Raw genomic sequence first — 21,009 nt, 5'->3', positions numbered from 1 at the left:
TTTATAAATTATGTAAAATGGGAGTTGGCAAGTCTTTTTATAGAGTTATAAAACAACAATACTTAAATACTAAATCATCTTTAAAATATCAAGATTATGTATCAGAATATTTTAATATTGCTAGAGGGGATAAACAGGGAGACACACTAAGTCCCACTTTATTTAATGTCTTTATAAATGATATTGTAAATTTTTTTGAGGGAAATGATTCAAGTCCCCTTAAGCTTATAAATAGTAAGGTAGGATGCCTTCTTTTTGCGGATGATCTTTTAATCCTGTCAGAATGAAAAGAGGGTCTACAAAACAGTTTAAATAACATTAAATTATATTGTAACAAATGGCAACTTTCTTTGAATACAAACAAAACTAAATCCATGATTTTTAGTCAGTCAAAACATAAAAGTGAAACATCACATATTTACTATGAGAATAAAGCCATAGAGAGTGTAACAGAATATTCATTTTTGGGAATGTTGATAAAATGTAATGGAAATTTATCACAAAGTACTTTAGAGCTGACAAAAAAAGCAAAAAAAGTATTTTTTGCAATAAAATCATATACTAAATCATTGAATAATCTACCTATAAAAGTAGCAAATAATCTTTTTGATTCTTTAGTAAAACCAATTAAGACCTATAATTCAGAAGTAACATATTTGGATACATATATTTCTTTTCATCGAGCCAAAAGCAGAGCCTTAACTTCAGGAAAAGAAATTAATCAACTTGATTTTATAGACAAAACCCCCATAGAAAATATGCATCTTAAATTTTGTAAATCTACTCTAGGGATAAGAAAAAATGCATCCAATTTAGGAGCAAGAGTTGAATTAGGAACTCGCATTACTATAAGACGTGGTACGGTACTTATACATCCCAAATTCATGTATTTAGTTTAAATGTTTAATGTTATATTTGTAATTCTCATCGGATTTTGTCAAATGTGTTGACGTCTTTTCTATTATATTTATGTGTTATGGTAAAGAAAATTAATCACCGCCTTCATTTATCAGATTTGATTTCGTTCAAAGTAATCAGTACGATATTTTACGTTTGAAGTTAGATTCATAACAAACCTGACATAGTTTTATAATATAGTTAATTGCTACCTCAGTTTTATATTAATAAGAATTAAAATGTGCTTTGTTATTAAATGCAATATCAGTATTTAGTTCAAATACATAATCTTAAATTAATCCTAATTCTATCTTATTCATTCTTATGTGACGTCATTTTTCATTTTTTGATGCTCTGTTTTACTAATTCAAATGACGTCATTTTTTCGTCATTTTTCAGTTTCAAATAGGACGTCACTTGGCGTAGAGGTTTAAACGTATTCGGATGTGTCTACTTTTGTGTTTCAAATGTCTGGTTATGTAAATGTATTTCAGTTGTTTCTTGTAATTAGTTAATACTTCAGCTTTATCATGTACATCTTTTGAATATTCATTTTATTAAATTTACTGTTTGCATAAGTATAAATTACTCTAAATTATAGGGATTTTCTGGTAACTTAACAGAAAACCCTTGCCGTTTTTGGCACAACCTTTTTGATCTTTTGGTCCTCGATGCTGTTCAACTTTGTACTCGTTTCGGCTTTCAAACTTTTGTATCTGTGCGTCACACATAGGTCTTGTGTGGACAAAATACACTTCTGGCGTATTAAAATTTTGAACTTGTTGCCTTTTGTTGGCTGTTGTTCGTGTGATTCTTTGTCAATTGTGTTCTCCAATTTATTTATATTGTAGTCCTGTGTTGTCATTTTGATGTTATATTTCACATGGCCATAAAAGTGCGAGGTTTGGCATGCCACAAAACCAGGTTCAACCCACCATTTTTTCCTTTAAAAATGCCCTGTACCAAGTCAGGAATATGGTCATTGTTATATTATAGTTCGTTTCTGTGTGTATTACATTATAACGTTGTGTCGTTTGTTTTCTCTTATTTTTGAGTGTAAATTCACATTGCGATAAGACGTGTCACGGTACTTGTCTATCCCAAATTCATGTATTTGGTTTTGATGTTATAAATATATGTTATATTTGTTATTCTCGTGGGATTTTGTCTATATGTGTTACATTTTGGTGTTGTGTCGTTGTTCTCCTCTTATGTTTAATGCGTTTCCCTCGGTTTTAGTTTGTTATCCCGATTTTGTTTTTTGTCCATGGATTTATGAGTTTTGAACAGCGGTATACTACTGTTGCCTTTATTTAGGAGCAAGAGTTGAATTAGGAAGATTGCCTATAGAATGTTTTATTAAAACACAAACCCTTTTATATTTAGCTAGACTATATAATAATAATATTAATCCATTGTTAAAGGAAGCTTTTTCTCTAGCACAGTCTCTAGATTTGACAGGAACTTACTCATGGTATACATATGCTAAAAATATTGTTAAAGAGACTAACGTTGACCTTAATATTCTTTCTACTTGTAAGGACATAAAAGATGTAAATAAAATAAAAAACGATATAAAGTTAAAAATGAAAAATAGATATGAAGATTTAATTCAAAATAAATTTCAAAACATTGATGATAAAAGTAATTTTTTTCTCTATAAAAAACTTAAAAAAGATTACAAACTAGAATATTATCTAAATACATCTAATTTTCAGATAAGGAGATTAATCACTAAATTTAGAATAAGTGATCACTCCCTCTTGATTGAAAAGGGGAGATATTTTAAAATCCCAAGAGAGGAACGTCTTTGCCATAAATGTAAAATACTAGAGGACGAGAAACATTTTTTACTATATTGTGAGTATAATAAAACTCTAAGAAATGACTTTTTTCATCACATATGTACAGAAAATAATAACTTTAATAATTTAAATGAAGAAGAAAAAATTCATTATTTACTAAATCCATCATCGCCTTTACAAACAAATAAGTTAGGATCCTTCTTGAAAAAGTCATTAGAACTGAGGGCAGGGGACTCTTAACAACTTGTTTGTTGTTATAAATTTTAATGCTGTTGATATTTTGTATGTTTAATATGTATGTATATATGTTTATTGTGTTTTTATTGTATTAATATATGTTGGTCACAAACTGTAAAGTTTATATGACAATAAAATATTTGATTTGATTTGATTTGATTCTTTTTTGTTGTCTCTGTAAAGTATAACTGCTACTGAATCGTCTATTTTTGTAATGTCCGTTAGACGTTAGTCGGCACTTATAAATTGTTTAATGTGCTATGTATTTTTTTGTATTCTTCCTTTCTTGTTTGCTTATGTTTTTTTTTTAATCTTTGTTGACATATTTGCTTATTTTAAAACTGATTAGGATTATAATATTTTAATCATGGTATCTATGTTTAGTTTAATATTAAAGTATTTTAGAATAAACAAAAACTAACTACATCAAAAGCAAAAGATTAATTGGTGTTTGATAAACGCCCATGGCGATTATTACTTCCTTATTAACAGGAATAAAAATAGGAATGCGCTGCGAAATGGGGCGACCAGAATGAAAAGCAGGAAGTTTAAAATGCCACAGTTAAAAAAACATGACATATATAAGTAACATGAATTAAAGGATATTATGATTATGATTTTCGATTCTCGTAGAATTTTTGTTATCAAAGCAACAGCATTGCAATACATAAAAACAGTAATCAAATTGTTTGAAAGTATATGTTTTACATACTTTTTTGTCCCAAATATTCATCGAACACATGTTAAAGTCATATGAAACGAGTGATTTGTGAAAAATATTGTTTATCCTATTCTTGAACCAATGCATGTATATATCAAACATGCATGTATATATCATCTTCTGTGCACGATTTTATTATTTTTGACGCAAACATATCGTATTATCGTCAATTTTTTCCCCTGTATGTCGGTTATGATGTGCAAATATGGTAGCACATCTATTTTCGTGGTTTGAAGCAGTTGTTTACCGATTGTCACCTTAGAGTTAACAATCAACAAAGAAGCATGGATATTGAGAACGTGTATAACATGTACAATCAGATAATACTTTATTTCAGTGACAGATCAATACGCATTGCGATCACCGGATTTTTACGAGAAGGGTCACACTCAGGTTACTTGCATACGGAAAATATGTCGGCGAATTGCTTCCTTGAAGCAAGCAATTAAAAAAAGTAAAACTCTTTTAAACGTGAACAATTAAAGAATTTTCCTAATAGAAAAATGTATATGTACATAAGTTTAATAATGAAAACTATCTATTTTGTTATAAAAAAAACATATGAATCTCTTTTTTTTTAATTTGAGGTTTTATATGACTTTTAAACATCGCCGAAATCAATTAATTTAGTATTATGTTACAATGCTTATCCTTTCATTTTTACAATACGTAAGAAAATCGTTTAAAAAATATTTTATGAAAATCTATTACATCAAATAGCTTTTTATAGTATCATTTATCGATTACGTATGACAAGAGTTGGCAAAAAAAAAAAAAACCCAAAAAAATAATATACAAAATGTGCCAATTCAATAGACTGAATATATCATTTTTCTTTTTCTGTGTAGTTTGACCTTTATCATATCGAGAACGCTGGCACACCATACTATGATAAAAAAAAAAAAACTCATCATAGATACCAGGATTTAATTTTAAATTTACGCCAGACGCGCGTTTTGTCTATAAAAGACTCATTATACTTATTCTTTTATAAAAAAAAAAAAACACTTTACCAAATTAACATTGATATCAGCCTCAAATATTTGATCACATTTCATCCTTATTTTATAATTACTCTCATAAAAATATTGTAAATTTTTCTGTTGAAGATAATACTATACCGTCGTTCGATAGTCATAAATTTGTTTTTTTTTCTGAAACGAACCCAGGACACAATCCAAAATCAGAGGGAAACACATCCACCAAAATACATTGACCTATAAATAGGTGTGTTTTTTTTAGTAGTCCGGTTGTTGTTTCAAAAACATTAGGTAGACTTCCCAATTACTTTAATATGCACATTTCCCCGTTTTGAGTTTGTTTTCTTGATTTGTATCTGCTCAATCGAATTATTAAGTATGGACATCGGTAAAATATAAAATGAGAAAAATACCGAGCTCTGAGTAAAATTCAAAACGGAAAGTCCCAAATCAAATGACAAAATCAAAAAGTCAAAAAATCAAACGGATGTTTACAACTGTCATATTCCATGACTTAGTACAGGCATTTTATTATGTCGAAAATGGTGGATTAAGTCTGGTTCTAATGCTAGCTAAACCTGTCGCTTATATGACTGTCGCATAAAATGCATAATTGTTGCCTAAAAATTGCTATGTTTTTAAAAAAAAAAATGTAATGTATGTCTCAACGAAGTACCTTTTAAAACATAGACAAAAATCTTTTTTATTTAAATGTCTTTATTACTCGTGTGGCATGTAAAGGTCCTAATTTTTGTTTGTGTATTTATCATGTAAAGCAACTGTCAATGAACCATATATTATAAATGGTTAATGCTGGCATATATAAACTCATAACTTACCCACACTGAAATACAATTAAGTTTGGTAAATAGATTGTCACCCCCTAGGTTTCTTTCTAAATCAATAGTGAAACAAACTGAAGTAAATATTTTTTTTAATCAAATTTCAAAGCGAGACAACTCATCATCAATGGTAAAGATACACCTAATGATGATGTTACCGCCCATGCATATCAACTGACGTACTAGTTCGAGATCAGCATGCAATATAAGTCAATATTAGATTGGCATTAAATATTATTCAAATGTGCACATTCATTTATTTGTTTTGATTAATAATTTTTATGCAACTAAAACAGTGTTATGAATTGCCTCCTATTGTTTAGGAAAGTATCAGCTCTAAGGTAGGAACTTTATATAAGATATTATAATATCAAAAGCAAATGAGAGACCAATATTGTTAGATAATTAAAACTAATTTGGATATTTCTCTTTTAAGAGAACTTTCAGTAATAAAGCTGTTTACTTTTTTCTTTTTTAAACATCCTTTTTTTTTTTGGTTTTTTTTTTTATTAAGGTAAATCCTGAATAGTGCGTCATGCCGCCAAATCTATCAAATTTATTTTAATTTTAATTTTTAATACTTAATTCATAATAACATTAGCTATTTCGTTTCATACGGGAAATGGGGATCAACTACACACTTGTATATTAGATGATTTTAACTTTTAACATGATGATTTCTTTCTTTTGAGTGTCTGATAAACCACCAGACGCGTTGTTTGACTGTTGTGTGATTTTTTGTTTCCGTCAATTGGTATTTATGTTTGATATTTATTTAGGAGACACATTGAATATTAGATATAACTTTAAGAAAGTATGTAATAAACATGTGCCGACCTTGACGAAGAATTAATTTTGAATTTTGCACTGAAAATGAGAGAGAAACAAATGTTTAGTGGAAAAAATAAATATTTCCCTGCAATCTGTTCGCCCTTAGATTGAAAAGTACGGTACGATGGAATTTTTTTTGTTTTTTTTTTATCTTCTTGGAAAGTTTAAATGATTAATAAATATCAATAAACTGTCCTCGCAAAGAAATAATAAATAATACACACAATGAGCAAATCATGTACATAATATGGTATTTGAACCAAACATAAAAATGTAGCGAAAACGCAATTCAGGCCGTGATGGCTTATGGTTGCTTAAAGCTACGCTATTTGAAACGAAATTTATCTTATGAAAGATGTTAAACTTTTCATTTACTTTACAAAGATGTGAAAGAGTTATCGATGTGACAGCAAACATCGACAACAAATAACAATGAGAAATTAAGGGGTCAACACTCTATTTATGGTTGCTGAATATTAATTATTTGTATATAGCTTCATTTTTATATTATATTTTCTATTTGAAATTTGAAAATACGATGTTAAAGGTTTGATTTGGCACATCGTATTATCTGGTATTCTTCTACTTTTCTTTGATTGTCTTCATGTATCTTTCTTTATCGTCATAAACTCAAAACTTATAAAACAGAACAGTAGAGCTATCGGGTTAAAGGTCGCTTCATGGCGGAAACAAACCATATATTTTTCTAGTTATATTTCCAGTACGACATAATATATGGGTTTTCTGGAGAAAAAACTAATATCACAAAAGGAAATTATACTGTAGTAAATTCCTAACTCCTACGTTATTACAATGAATATAAAATAAGGAGTATCATTGCTTCAGAGACAAATATCCATCAAAGACCAGATGATGGGGCATCTGCCGTATAAATAATCAATTGGTTTAAATAACACTAATTAATTTGAGATTATTAAATCAGTTGTATAATTAAAAGGATTAATAACATTTATTTTTGTTTCAATCATTTCATCAACACGGTGAGAGCAAATTGAATGTATTTCTTTTATGAACATTTTTTCACTTACCAGTTTATCATTTAATTTTGCCATTTGATTAGGAACTTTCCGTTTTGAAGTTTCCTTGGAGTTCAGTATTATTGTGATTATACTTTTTGCAATAAGCTTGCAATACACGTATGTACGTAACTAGTGATGAAGACATGAAAAAGGATATGACCAATATACAATTGCTGAAACAGTATGAGGAATATAGTCTTTAGCTAGAATGGAATTACACAAAAAAGAAGTGCATTTTTTCAAGAGCTTCGTACGGATACATTGTGTTAAAGATAATTCTAAACTACTGATTTTATTACAAAAGCCTAATTATAGCTGCTATCATCTTATTTTGTTTTACTTTTACAGGTTAAGAGTTTTATATGAAAATAGTGTTGAAATGACATCTTTAAGAAGACCATATTTACATAATCAGTGTTAATTATGTCTTCGATGTTTCAGTTCTGAATTGATTTATTTTTACTTTAGGCGCAATATTTTACAATATCATACCAAAATTAAATCACTTTTTTTAAATCATATTTAAAAGTGAGTTACTGACTGAATATACTATAATGACCAGAAAAAATGTGTATGCTTCGAAAGTAATTATGATGTAAAAAATTAAATCATATAACGTGTTGAAAAGTCCTATATTCAAACGTCAGGTAAAATTATTTCAAATGTCTAAATCAAAGTAATATTCATTTCAGGAAAAGAAATATCCATTTTAGAAGATGTACATGAAAGTGGTCTTTTAGATGGCATTTCCTTACATACACTGTATTGATCAAACGGGAGGTTGCACCATATTCAATGTGAATAAACTGAATTATGAATTCTAAAAAGAAGAAAACAATGCAGAGATACGCGCCTGTATTATCAAGTAAAAAACACAATTGAATTTAGAGGGTATAGCAAAATCAAAATGAGCGATTAGCATTTAGACAGATGGAAAAATGCTTTGTGGATCTGTCACTACAGACATATTTAGCTTTTTGATTTGTCCAAAGTCATATAATTCGGCTTGGGAATTAAGAACTTTAACCATATTAGATTTACGAGATGACGATTTTGAAATGTCATTCCGATCATATAACTACATACGGCTATTGAATTATTTACTCTTTTTTTTAACAAGAACGGAACTTACAACAGTGAGATTGAAGTCAAAACGACAATATCATATAACGTGATACCGAACGACAGAACAATCCCATAACAGATAACAGATATACAAACAAGGAAGTACTTAATCCTACCTGAATTATACCGAGAGTGTCATAAATTATACAAAAATATATATTTATATTTGAATATATGGACTGATAAAGATTGTTCCTGATAACGAAATCAATGTTTGAAATTTAAAAAGGAACAAATATGACGAACATTTCTTGTAGCGTGGCAAATTGTGTAATTTCAACTTCAAAGGAATTGAATGATGGTTATGATTTACCTGTATATGGACTAGCTAATGGTTCGTTTTATAACATTCACGTGCCAGCACTAGTTTGCATATTTTTAAGTTTGATCAGCGCTGTATCGGTCATTAGCTACTCATTTTATCATCAGCACATATCTACCTTCTTTGAGTGGACAAGATGTGAAAGATTCGCTGTTTATATGGCAATATGCGATGGTCTTTTTAATATTTCTCATTTTGCTGACCATTTACATATCGTTCTTACAAAGAGTCTACCAACACCAAAAGTGTTGTGTGCTTTCTATGGATTTTTATTGGCGGAGTTCATTACAGCTCAGAACTTATTGGTCAGTAACGTTGCCATTAATGTTTTTGTATTGATTTTTTTTCGGAAAAAAATAAACTTTGGGTTTAGAGATTACCGACTTCTTTGTGTCATTTTCTTACTGCCTGCATTCGGACTGACAGTGGTTGCTGCTTTAGGACAGCTCGGTCCAAATGGAAGCTTGTAAGTATACATATAAAGTATCAGGGTAAAAGTAATTGATTCCTCTAAAAACTTAATTTGTGCAATATTTGCTGTTCGCTTATCTTCCAAGTGCAAAATGTTTCAAAAATATTCAGGACGAGAACATATAAAAATGAAAAATTTAATAGGTACCCTACCGAAATAAAGTAATGTTATTTTTCACTAGAAAGAAACTGTTTGATATGGGCGGAAACATTACATTGCTACAGACCCCTGACTTAAATAGTGCTTATGATAAACTCCTAAATCGAACCGGACAAAGATCATTTCTCAACAATAAGATACTTTCTGCTCCATCGTTGGACGCTTACATATCTCAATAAATGTGTTACTCTCGAACATGTTCACATTACACAGACTTTAATTCACGCAGTGTTCTTGTACAAAAATTCTAATTCTAATACAGTTATGAATAGGAACAACTTAAATTGACATTACATATGTTTAACGGTGGCATCACGAATTAGTTGACAGATTAAAACAAAATTACTACTGCGGCATATTTTTTAATAATTTTAACGTATTCAAATTTCAGTTGCTACTTTGATGGTGTAACTGGACAAATAGCCAACTTCATCTTTACAACAATATTACTTTGTTTTATTTTGATAAGTAATATAATTCTTTACGTCATGAGCTTAGTACGTATCTATAAAGAATCACAAGCGATTAAAAAAACTCTTGGCAAATCGTACAAATCTTTGGAAGCATCGCATAGAGCTGCCAAGACCATGTCGCTATTCGTTACTGCATTCCTTGTACAATGGTGGGCAATGGCGATGTATGGCATTTGGCAATGGGTTACGGATGTCCCTCAACTTTTGTTCAATTTCGTTACAACTTTTTCAAATATTGGTGGCATACTTAATGGAATAGTATTCATTATCATTGTGAGAAGGAAACGAGTTGATCTTGACTCTATTAAAAAAAAGCCGGACATCAAAGAATTGGCAAAACAGCAGGCAGTCATAACGCAACAATTAAGTAATCAAGTGTAACCAGTCTCATCTTTAAAGAACAAATTCATGCTTGAATTATCATATTTTAGTTGTATCATACATTTCATAACAGTCATTGATTCAGGGAACCAACTTACTATATCATTTTTATAAAAAAAAAAACAAAAAAAACCAGTGTATTATATGTTGTGAAAGAAAACGAAATCTCATAAATTCTAAGTTAATCGACAAATAACGCCTTTTATGTATGCACGCGTCGATATAGCTATTGGAAGCTATTAAACCAAGAGTTCCAAAAGGTGAAGTTGAAATCATCCCTTCGTAAATTTTACGGACGCCATCACGAGTTGGTTGACCGTTATGGAATAACCGTTTCACAAATGACATTGGATATGTTCCTTACGTCGTAACGACAATCCCCTTCCCTTTCATGAATGTGACCTACCGAATTAGACTATTTACCGGATTTGTAATCATATAAGCAACACGACGGGTGCCACATGTGGAGCAGGATCTGCTTACCCTTCCGGAGCACCTGAGATCACCCCTAGTTTTTGGTGGGGTTCGTGTTGTTTATTATTTAGTTTTCTATGTTGTGTCATGTGTGCTATTGTTTTTCTGTTTGTCGTTTTCATTTTTAGCCATGGCGTTGTCGGTTTTTTTTAGATTTGTGAGTTTGACTGTCCCTTTTGGTATCTTTCGTCCCTCTTTTGATTCATACCGTCCAGTAACTTTTTGCATCTAAGTCCCAGATCTTATTTGACAATTGTCTCATTGCGAGTCATACTAACTTCATAAATATCATTGTTTTACATGCACCACTCATCATACAGGGGGTAAATTCAGTAAAAAATCTCCCATTAACTTCAATGTAAACCTACATGTTCAATTAAATTCATATTTTTTTTACCTTTACAAATTAGAAGCTTTCATATTTCATTCATTAAAGTACAAATATAGCCCCATTTTTTGCAACCATCAAAACATAGGGTCATGCGGCATTTTCGGGCCTTCCACATGGCTTTGTTTACAAACACTGTAGTTTCGCACTTAATTCCTACAATGACCCCATCACTTTTCAATCCTGTTTTTAAAAAAATAAATGCATTCAGCATTATTTAATTTTTTTTTAACCTCAGATTTGATCCATCTAATGAAAAAAATATTATTGAAAACTTTATCTACCAATCATTGCAGCACAGGTCTTCAATTCTATACTGAAAGCTAAATGGGAGGTCCCTGATGACGTATATTATTTACTGAATTTACCCCTATAAGAGACAATTCTTCCTCAAATCATACTTTTTTTTATATTAATTATGTAATTTAGCCTATTCTAAAGTTCCAGATTCAAAACAAGATCTGTAGTGGCTAAATTGTCAAAGTTTAAGGAAAATGTGTACTATAGCCCATATTGCGGCCAATGTATATTTTGTACAAAAAGTTGTAAATTGAATGTTGTATAAAAAATGATGTAAAATATATTCTTTAATAAATATGAACTGTTTTTTGTGTTTGTTGAACAAATAGTACCAGTTAATCTTAGAAACATCAGTCATATTATATTCTGAGATTAATATCTCCATATATGGAAGTTTTAATGAGTATACCATGAAAATACCACAAAAAGTTGTTTCCAAGTCTTGTAAATGAGTGTCATACAAAAAAAAATCAATATTAATATTTCCCTACACTAAATCTGTGTTTTCATATCTTGTATAGATCATTTAAAGTGCACACAGATAAGCTATAGGGTCATTCTCTATCAAAGATGAGAATGTCTTATCATACTGGTAGAGTCAGAGAAAAAACAGACTTTTCTTCAACTGTCAACCATAAAAATTATATCTTAGCAATAAAATTTGTCCTGTTTCTGCACTTTCCTTCTTCTTACTTTTGTTAAATGAAACCAGAGAGTGACAAATATTGTTACAAGAATAATTATTTCATAAACATTTTAACTAAAAATGGGACGTTATGCTGTACACTTAAAAAAACACAGATTTAAGAAGGGAAATATTCCACATAACAGAGGACTTAAATTGAAAAATTCTAAAATACCTGTATTCCCTGTGATTAAATTTGAAAGACTATCCAAGGATGACTTTGATCTTGTGACAAAATCTGTTAATATCAAACACTATGCTGAAATTCCTATGCACCCAACATCAGGGCGGCTTCTGCGTCCAAAACAGGCATCCAAGACTGAAGTACAAAAATGTGCAGAAAATGAAAATAAGACTGGGTAAGATCATATATTGCATTACAATTGATAAAGCAACTATTTACAGTATTTACTAGAAAATTTCAAACATCACATAAGAGAAACAAACATTTTATCAACAGTTTATAGATGCAGGGTATGTAATACTGAAAAGTTATACAGAATATTTTTGAATTGAAGAAACGCATTTAATAATGAAATAAATATATTATTTCTACATACCAAATAATTATTCGAATGTAAAAATACTTGATAAGTGCTTATTTACAACATTATCTGCATCACAGCCTTAATAACACTGCTCTGAAAAATACTGGCTCAAAGGGAGATAATTCTAATTTAAATCTTGATACTACATAATATAAAAAAGACAAATAAGCTACATTTGCTACACAGTGATGCAAGATAGGGAGTTAATTAATGTCTTTCATTAATTTTTTACCTCCAGATCTGAAAAATACACCAACAGAACAGTAACAATAAGCAAAAACACAGAAATGTGGAATGAGGTATTCAGGGAACATCAGAATCTATCCCCACACTGTAATGGCAACCTAGAATGGGACTTGTCAATGGAAGAGAAGTGGGGATCAGCTTGGAGAGAGTGTGCAAAATGTACACGATGCGCATACAAATCAAAAATGTTTAACTTGTACGAAGAGGTGCCAGTGTAAAAAGGGGACGACGCGCAGCAAAAATAAATCTTGGATTACAAGTTGGTCTACACCATACTCCAATTAGTACAGCAAGTTACCGTAAAATCTGTATGGCGTCAAATATTCCTCCTCCATCTGTATCTAGTATGCAACACACTGCTAATGCAATATCTGAAAAGACAGAAGAAGAAAACATGAGAGATTTACAACGACAAAGGGAGAAAATTAAAAGGATAAAAAAGATACGGGGGGAAAATCCTGATGTTGTTAACATTCAATCTGACTGTGTATACAATAATGCTATTTATTCTGGAATTGGGAAGACCCCTTTTCAACCAGCAACCCAGTGCGCGTATACAGTTGCTGAAAATGAAACTTATAAACATAGCATTATAAATTCATTACCAAAGTCTAAACTTTGTTCCAAGAGAAAGCATACAGTTAGTACAAATGTAGGCGAACATGCTGGTCCGTGCACGGCAAATATCAACATGCAAGACAGTATAGGAAATGAAGAGCGGTGGGCAAGAGGGTGTTTTGAGGAGCTAAAAGAGGATGGATTAGAAATAAATGAAGTTGCAACTGACCCAGACAGCAGTGCGTACAGGGCGGCAGAGTGTTTATATCAGGAGGGACTAACATCAACAACCCCCATCTATTTTCTTGACACTAGACATGTAGCATCTAACCATAGAAAATTTGTAAATAATTTATCCACAGTTTGTGACATCATGCCAGCTCGGTTAAAGGTACAAAGAACCCGACTACAAAGTTTGTTTGCTTCTGACATGGCAGCTCGCTGTCAGGCAGAATTCGTACAGGCTAATATTAGATATCACAAATCCCCTGATGTAATGAAATCCAAACTTTCATATGTTTCAGATGCCATAGTGGGCTGTTACTGTGGAGATCACACAGATTGTTCCCTATATTCATTTGTTTGTTCTATATGTAGAAAATCTCAATCATGGATTGACAAAAGTGCATATTTAAAGAGGCATACTATTGAAATTGAGCTAAATGAAAACAGTGAAAATATTCTGCTCCAATGTGTCAATTACCGTCTGGGTCCAGGCATGCTTGCTAAAACAGCTAAAAGTGCAAATACACAAAAAGTTGAAGCCCAAAATCGATCCATTCGTTGCACTGTACCAGTTAATGTTACCTATGCTAGAAACTTTACCGGCCGGGTACATACGGCATGTCACAAAGTCAATCATGGTACAGGCAATTCTATCGTCATCTTGTGTGAGGCTGCTGGAAGTGCAATACAACCAGGTACAAAAGTGGCAAAATCTCTAAAAAAATTAGAGGACCATAGTGATCAAATGAGAAATTGTAAATACTCAGAAAACAGTATCAATCACAGAAATGCAAGAAAGCATGCTCTGTATGATATACATGCACGGCATCAGGAGGAAAAAGATTATACGAAAAATAAACTTTTACCGGTCACTAAAAACAGTCCTATGTACCCAAAAGACCACTCATATGGCAGACTCCGCAAGTCTACTAGGCTTTCAAATAAATAATATTCACCTTCATCTATAATAAACAATGTGGATGGTGATCCTTTGTACATAAATTTCTCATTCTACACCCCATTCTATCCATATTGAGAGAGTGTGGCTCAAGAATTAAATGTTCCGGCTTAAGACAGATGGGGTTATGGCATATGTGCGGGACATCTAACCGCTCCCCCTGTGAATTTTTATTTGGCATTTCATCCCTCAAAATATGATGTGCATGCATGTAGGAGAGCCTGTGAACCCTTTCTATTTTTTTCTTTCCATCAGGCCACACAACTGACTTCTTCCCATAGACCCCATGCTCTCTACCACCAGTCCACTCAGTACACCCATGCCGACCGCAATTAAAAATAGACTTTTGCATTAAAGATAGTGCTATTTGATTCCAAAAGGCTTCCATTGCATTAATATTTACAAGAAAAGAACTTTAGGGTTCTCAGGTGTCCTTGAAAAAGTACAGTGACAGGATGCAAATTCTCTCTATAGGGATAAATTCAGTAAAAAATCTCCCATTAACTTCAATGTAAACCTACATGTTCAATTAAATTCATAATTTTTTTACCTTTACAAATTAGAAGCTTTCATATTTCATTCATTAAAGTACAAATATAGCCCCATTTTTTGCAACCATCAAAACATAGGGTCATGCGGCATTTTCGGGCCTTCCACATGGCTTTGTTTACAAACACTGTAGTTTCGCACTTAATTCCTACAATGACCCCATCACTTTTCAATCCTGTTTTAAAAAAAATAAATGCATTCAGCATTATTTAATTATTTTTTTTAACCTCAGATTTGATCCATCTAATGAAAAAAATATTATTGAAAACTTTATCTACCAATCATTGCAGCACAGGTCTTCAATTCTATACTGAAAGCTCTCCCCTAAATGGGCGGTCCCTGATGACGTATATTATTTACTGAATTTACCCCTACAAGTGCTACAAATTGTGATATTTGGAATAAACTTCTCTTATGGCAATTAAATTTATGTATTTTAAATGCATTTTTTGTTATTCAATGTTTACTTATCTTGTGTTATGTTTCATCTTACCTTTTTATATATAGATCACCTTTAATAAGTATTTACATTGTGTTAAAGATGCAATTTATTCGTTCAGTGTTGGTTTACTTGTTTTTATCGATGTGTCTTGTGATAGAGTTAAACCATTTCAATTATTAACCCTTCGTTTTCCTGTTTGATTGACTTTTACACTGGTAATATTTGGGACCCTTTGAAGCTTGTTGTTCTGTGTGAGCCAAGGCTCCATATTGATGCCGTACTTGACCTTCAATAATTTACTTTCTAATTTGTTTTTACTTTATATCTATATACCAATAACTTTTAATTAAAGGTATGCATATGGCTGGTCTTATCTGCTGTACAAACGATTTTGAATATGTGTCTCTTTTAAACACTTCTATGAAAAGGTATAAAAAGACAGCTGAACAATAAAAAACCTCAAGCCGAAGAAATTTATTAGACAGCACATTAACAAAAGGCAACAAAAAACAACAAGAGGGAAACAACAGTCTACACCGGACAGATAACGTAAGAATAAAGACTTCAAGCAACAACCAATTGTTTCTGCTTTCAAAGGAAGAAGATAATAGTTTGTGATCCACTTATAGCACTGAAACATGAATTAGAAGAACGTGAGATGTAAGTCTGTTGGCTTTGTATGTACTTCGATTCAATGTACGATTTCTTTATAATTATACTGGCATGTTCAAAATCAAAATAATCTTGTCATTCGAGTACATAGTATGGATTTTTTTCATTTTATCATGATTATATGTATGCATGGATTAATAGTAACAGGACATTCAGCCCTAGTTTATCATTATAGGGGGCGGTGGAGAGGACAATTTTTGAAATTTTAATTACCTAAATACCTTATGGAATCTAAATTGAATACAAAGCAAATCAAAACCACCCGCTAGCCAAACGAACCCAACAATGATAAGTCTTTCGAAATTCTAAAATGAACAAGAAATCAGCTCGACTATGATTACAAATGGCATTCGCTTAATCGTCTAATGTGGGCATATAAGTAGAACCCACAACAGTGTCTGTTAATGTGGGACAAATATACGGACTCAAACCCCTGTTAAAGGGTCCCCGAGCGTATCGGTGTTGACATGCTTATTATCATCATTTATATCATTATAGACGAAACGCATGTCTTTCGTAAATATAGAATTAAATCATGGTATCTATGATGAGTTTATTTATCATTACATTTATATATTTTACCATAAAGCATCTTTGAGTTTGTTGATAATTAAAGAACATGAATTTAATCAGAAGTATTTAGATCAAAACTTTGATCTTTTCATTTTTCCTCAGACTTCACTATTATGTATCGCATTTGATGCACGTGTTGGATGACTTATTAATTGGATCGGGGTACTACCAGTTCCTCCAGATCCTGATTTGTGCGAACCATTATCACTGGCTTTCTCGCTTTTTCTTTTAACAATAAATACGAAAACAATTCCATTCAGCAGACCTCCAATATTTGAAAAAGTTGTCACCAAATTGAGTAACAGTGGCGGAACATTTCCGCTCAACTGGCATACCCCAAATACAGCCAAAGCCCACCATTGTATAAAGAAAGCTGTTACAAAAAGAGACATAGTCTTTGCAGCCTTGTGTTATGCTTGTAATGCTCGTGATGATTTCCCGAGAGAATATTTAATTTCACGCGTCTCTTGATAAATTCGTCCCCAGCTTAAAGTGTACAAACCGATATTTATAACTAAGATTAATAGAAGCGGTACCGTTGTGAAGAATATGTATGTAGTTTTCCCTTTTATAGCATCAAAAGTGCAGCTGAAAAAGAAACGAAAGTAATTTTATTTCAATTTGACAAGTATGTAAAAAGATAACATGTACATCTATGTTATGTATAATTGATAATTCATGAAACTTATTTTTATCTAAACTAACACTTAACAGTAAGGACTAGCTTATGGACGGATGATAGTGTTCATTGCTGACGTTGTATAAATCATCGGATTTATATATTTTATTTCATGAAAATACTTTAAGCTGCCTTTTATGTATAACCGAAAAAGGGATGTATGGAAATATTAAATCTGACTTTTTTTATTAACGAAAATATTCATCCACTGTGTGTGTCAGCAATATAGTCGACGTTAAGGATGTTCGCTACTCTGTTAAAAAATAACAAGCTTTTTAAAAGACTATTATGAATTGATAGTATATTAATAAAGAAACTCAAAAAGTAGAAAAAAATGGAGGGTCCGTGTGCTCATTCTCGAGATATAAGCCATTGAAAATTTGGCGGGAAATCATTCTCTCTAGAATTTTCATATATTTAACATTGGCACCTTATTTGTTTTAAAAACTATGAAAAAATAACAAGAATTTTATAAATTTTGAAAAATGTCTTCTTAAACTTTATGTAATAAAATAATGAAAAGAAAAGTACGGGTTAGTGGGCAAATTTTTTTAATGACAATACATGGATAAAACCAGAGGATTCCGAAAATCTGGCAAAAAATCAAAAAATGGAGGAGCAAACATCCTTAACATAAAACTGCTACAGCAGCCAAAAAAAAGTAATTGACTTTGGCAAACGTACATTATGGAAAGTTTTGAAGTAATGTTAGAAAAGAGGGGCGGAAGATATCGGAGGGCCGTACCAAAAAAAAGTGTAACATCGATATTTTCTTCGCCCATTAATTTTTTACAGTAATATAAACCAAAAATCAGGTAAATGTATGACAAAGTTTAATTCTAGAAAAGTGCGGCTCCTCAGAGGTGTACATGCACATACTTTAATGGCAAGAATTGAGTTTGTATTTTTAAAATTCATAATTTGCCTTTTTTTCCAATATTTGAAATCGTCAACTAAAAAAGTAGAAAAAATAATAATATATTCAATCAATCAAACACTCGATTAAAAACTTGAAATTCAATCATTGGTAATGATTTGCTTTGATATAGGTGTTTTATTGACACGAATTTTCAATTTTAGGAAAAAGTCAACCGGATTGAAATGATTATTTACTTAATTTTCAATAACTTTGTCAAAAAATTCAACTTAAATTAAGTTCTCTAATCAATGTATAATGTTATTTACTTACAATGCTCCATTTGGACCAAACTGATCCAAAGCTCCAGCAATGATGCAACCTATTGCAGGAACACCAAAAATATAAACCAACAGCCGATAATCCCATCTGCCAAAAAACATCTGTTTTCGAAAATAGATTAAGACAAACACATTGATAGCAACGATATTCACCATCAAATTTTGAGCTGATATGAATTCAGCAAGCATAAATCCATAAAAAGCACATAGTCCTTTTGGTGTTGGAAACGACTTTGTTACAACAATATGAAGATGGTCACTAAAATGCGACACATTAAAAAGAGCATCACAAAGAGCCATATACACTACAAATCTTTCACTTTTCGACCAATCGAAAAATTTTGAGTAATTTTGCCGATAGAATGAATATAAAATAACTGACATTGCGCATATAAAGCTTATACAAATACATGCCATTGCTGGCACATGAAGTGTATAGAAGGTACCTTCGGCGATTCCATATACAGGTAGATCATAACCATCCTTTATCTGTATGTTTTCATAAGTTGTTGTTTTTACTGCAAGACTACTTGTATTCATTATAGTAATGTAAATCAATGTTTGTGGTAAAACGTTTATAAGTTATATTCCTACATTAACATGTGACAATAAATACATGGGAAAAGCTTATATATAGTTTTTGATAGTCTTTTCAAGACGCAATTATTGAAACTATCCTGACAAGGGATCGGTTGATATCCATCCTTAGACAAAAACTCCTTTAACAAATGGCATTTACAAACAATGATGTTCCAGTAATACTATTTCTGTAGGACTGTTAGGGTTTTTCACAACAACAAATGATCACGTTCATGTTTTACACATTTTACCTTGACAAATTTCTTTCAGAAATCGTCACTACGTTAATCAATTGAAGATTTACGCAATTAAAATTTATACTTTACATGTACACATATCTAATAAATACACATTCACACAGGAAACTCTCATGTTTTTAATCATTTTTGTTTGTTTATGTTTAGGGATAACATGGAGACTGGCGGTCAGAGTAATTGGTGTTGTTCCTTCATTTAATACATCAAAAAACGGTTAGTTAAACCATGAATAAATCCTGGGAAACTGTTTTCCCGTGTAGTGGATTCTAAAAATAATTCTAAAGACTTCTGGATAATTTAAAATCCTGATCTCTTTCTAAAATTAGTTCTATCAAAACTTATGTCAACCCTGTTTTTCACTATTCGCCATGTTCAATTGAAAAATCGTCTGAAAGAAATAATCCACAATGCTTTTCAAAATAAATATGGTTAAATACGTTATAAATTTATTACTTTGGGATCCCATAGTCATATTTTGGTAATAGTGAACAAAAAGGTAAAACATGCTTTGAAAAGGAATAATTAGTTATCAAAGGCTGGTGATGCCCTCGGGGACAAAACGTCCACCAGCGGCGGCATTGACCTAGTGGTGTAAATAGTTATCAAAGGTACCAGGCTAATAATTTAATACGTCAGAAGCGCTTTTCGTCTACATATGACTCATCAGTGACGCTCATATCAAAATAGTTATAAAGCCAAAGAAGTACATAGGTGGAGAGCATTGATTACCCCAAATTCCAAAACATTATGTCAAATACGGCTAAGGTAATCTATTCCTGAGGTAGAAAAGTCTTAGTATTTCAAAAATTCAAACGTTTTGTAATCAGTCAATTTATAAATATGACCAAATCAATGATTACTCATGTCAGTACAGAAATGCTGACTGAATCCATCTTCAAACAGTACTTGAATTTTACATTTCAAGTAATTGCAAAATATTATATGATGTTCACTTTTGAATAACATATTGCCTAAAATTCATAATTCATTTAAGAATTGAATGCTCTTTTTTGTAAATTTATTGGGGTGTAAAAGCGTTGACCGAAGTACATTTTGTATGAAGCGCGGAAGCGCTTCATACTTAAAATGTGCGCACGGTCAACGCTTTTACAACCCTATAAAATTACAAAAAAAAGCATTCAATACTTATAATTACATTTTTACCTATAGGATCATGAAAACACGCCTTTTATCAAGTTTTTATTTCATTTACCTGTGCACTTTATTGTGGGACCTCGTGTCATCATGAATGAGAAGTTTTATTGAGTGATACAACTGCTTAATTAGCCAATCAGAATAACGTATTGTAATGAAACATACATCTAATGTAATTATTGTTTTCTAACATTTAAATATGTATCTAAAAAAAGGAACTCCTTCAAGGCTTGGTACAT

General features: G+C 31.3%; 1 protein-coding gene and 1 pseudogene across 1 annotated transcript; one reads left to right on the top strand and one right to left on the bottom strand.

Annotated features, from left to right (window-relative positions):
* The first annotated feature begins 8,689 nt into the window (after positions 1-8,689).
* LOC139516072 (uncharacterized) lies at positions 8,690-10,498 on the top strand. The gene is made up of 2 exons (XM_071305890.1): positions 8,690-9,266; positions 9,823-10,498. The coding sequence occupies exons 1-2, from the start codon at positions 8,716-8,718 to the stop codon at positions 10,283-10,285; spliced, it is 1,014 nt and encodes a 337-aa protein (XP_071161991.1). The 5' UTR covers positions 8,690-8,715; the 3' UTR covers positions 10,286-10,498.
* A 6,371-nt stretch (positions 10,499-16,869) lies between these two features.
* Positions 16,870-19,411, bottom strand: LOC139516071 (uncharacterized; annotated as a pseudogene).
* Positions 19,412-21,009: the final 1,598 nt, after the last annotated feature.

Source organism: Mytilus edulis, chromosome 3 (genome assembly GCF_963676685.1).
Source record: "Mytilus edulis chromosome 3, xbMytEdul2.2, whole genome shotgun sequence".
In the NCBI taxonomy this organism is placed as follows: domain Eukaryota; kingdom Metazoa; phylum Mollusca; class Bivalvia; order Mytilida; family Mytilidae; genus Mytilus; species Mytilus edulis.
This window is presented reverse-complemented; position numbering and strand designations above follow the sequence as displayed.

Excerpts from the sequence above, each read along its gene's own strand:
- LOC139516072 (XM_071305890.1), top strand. The coding sequence starts at position 8,716 with ATGACGAACATTTCTTGTAGCGTGGCAAATTGTGTAATTTCAACTTCA. Across the intron at positions 9,267-9,822 it reads CTCGGTCCAAATGGAAGCTT|TTGCTACTTTGATGGTGTAA; the intron begins GTAAGTATACAT and ends TTCAAATTTCAG.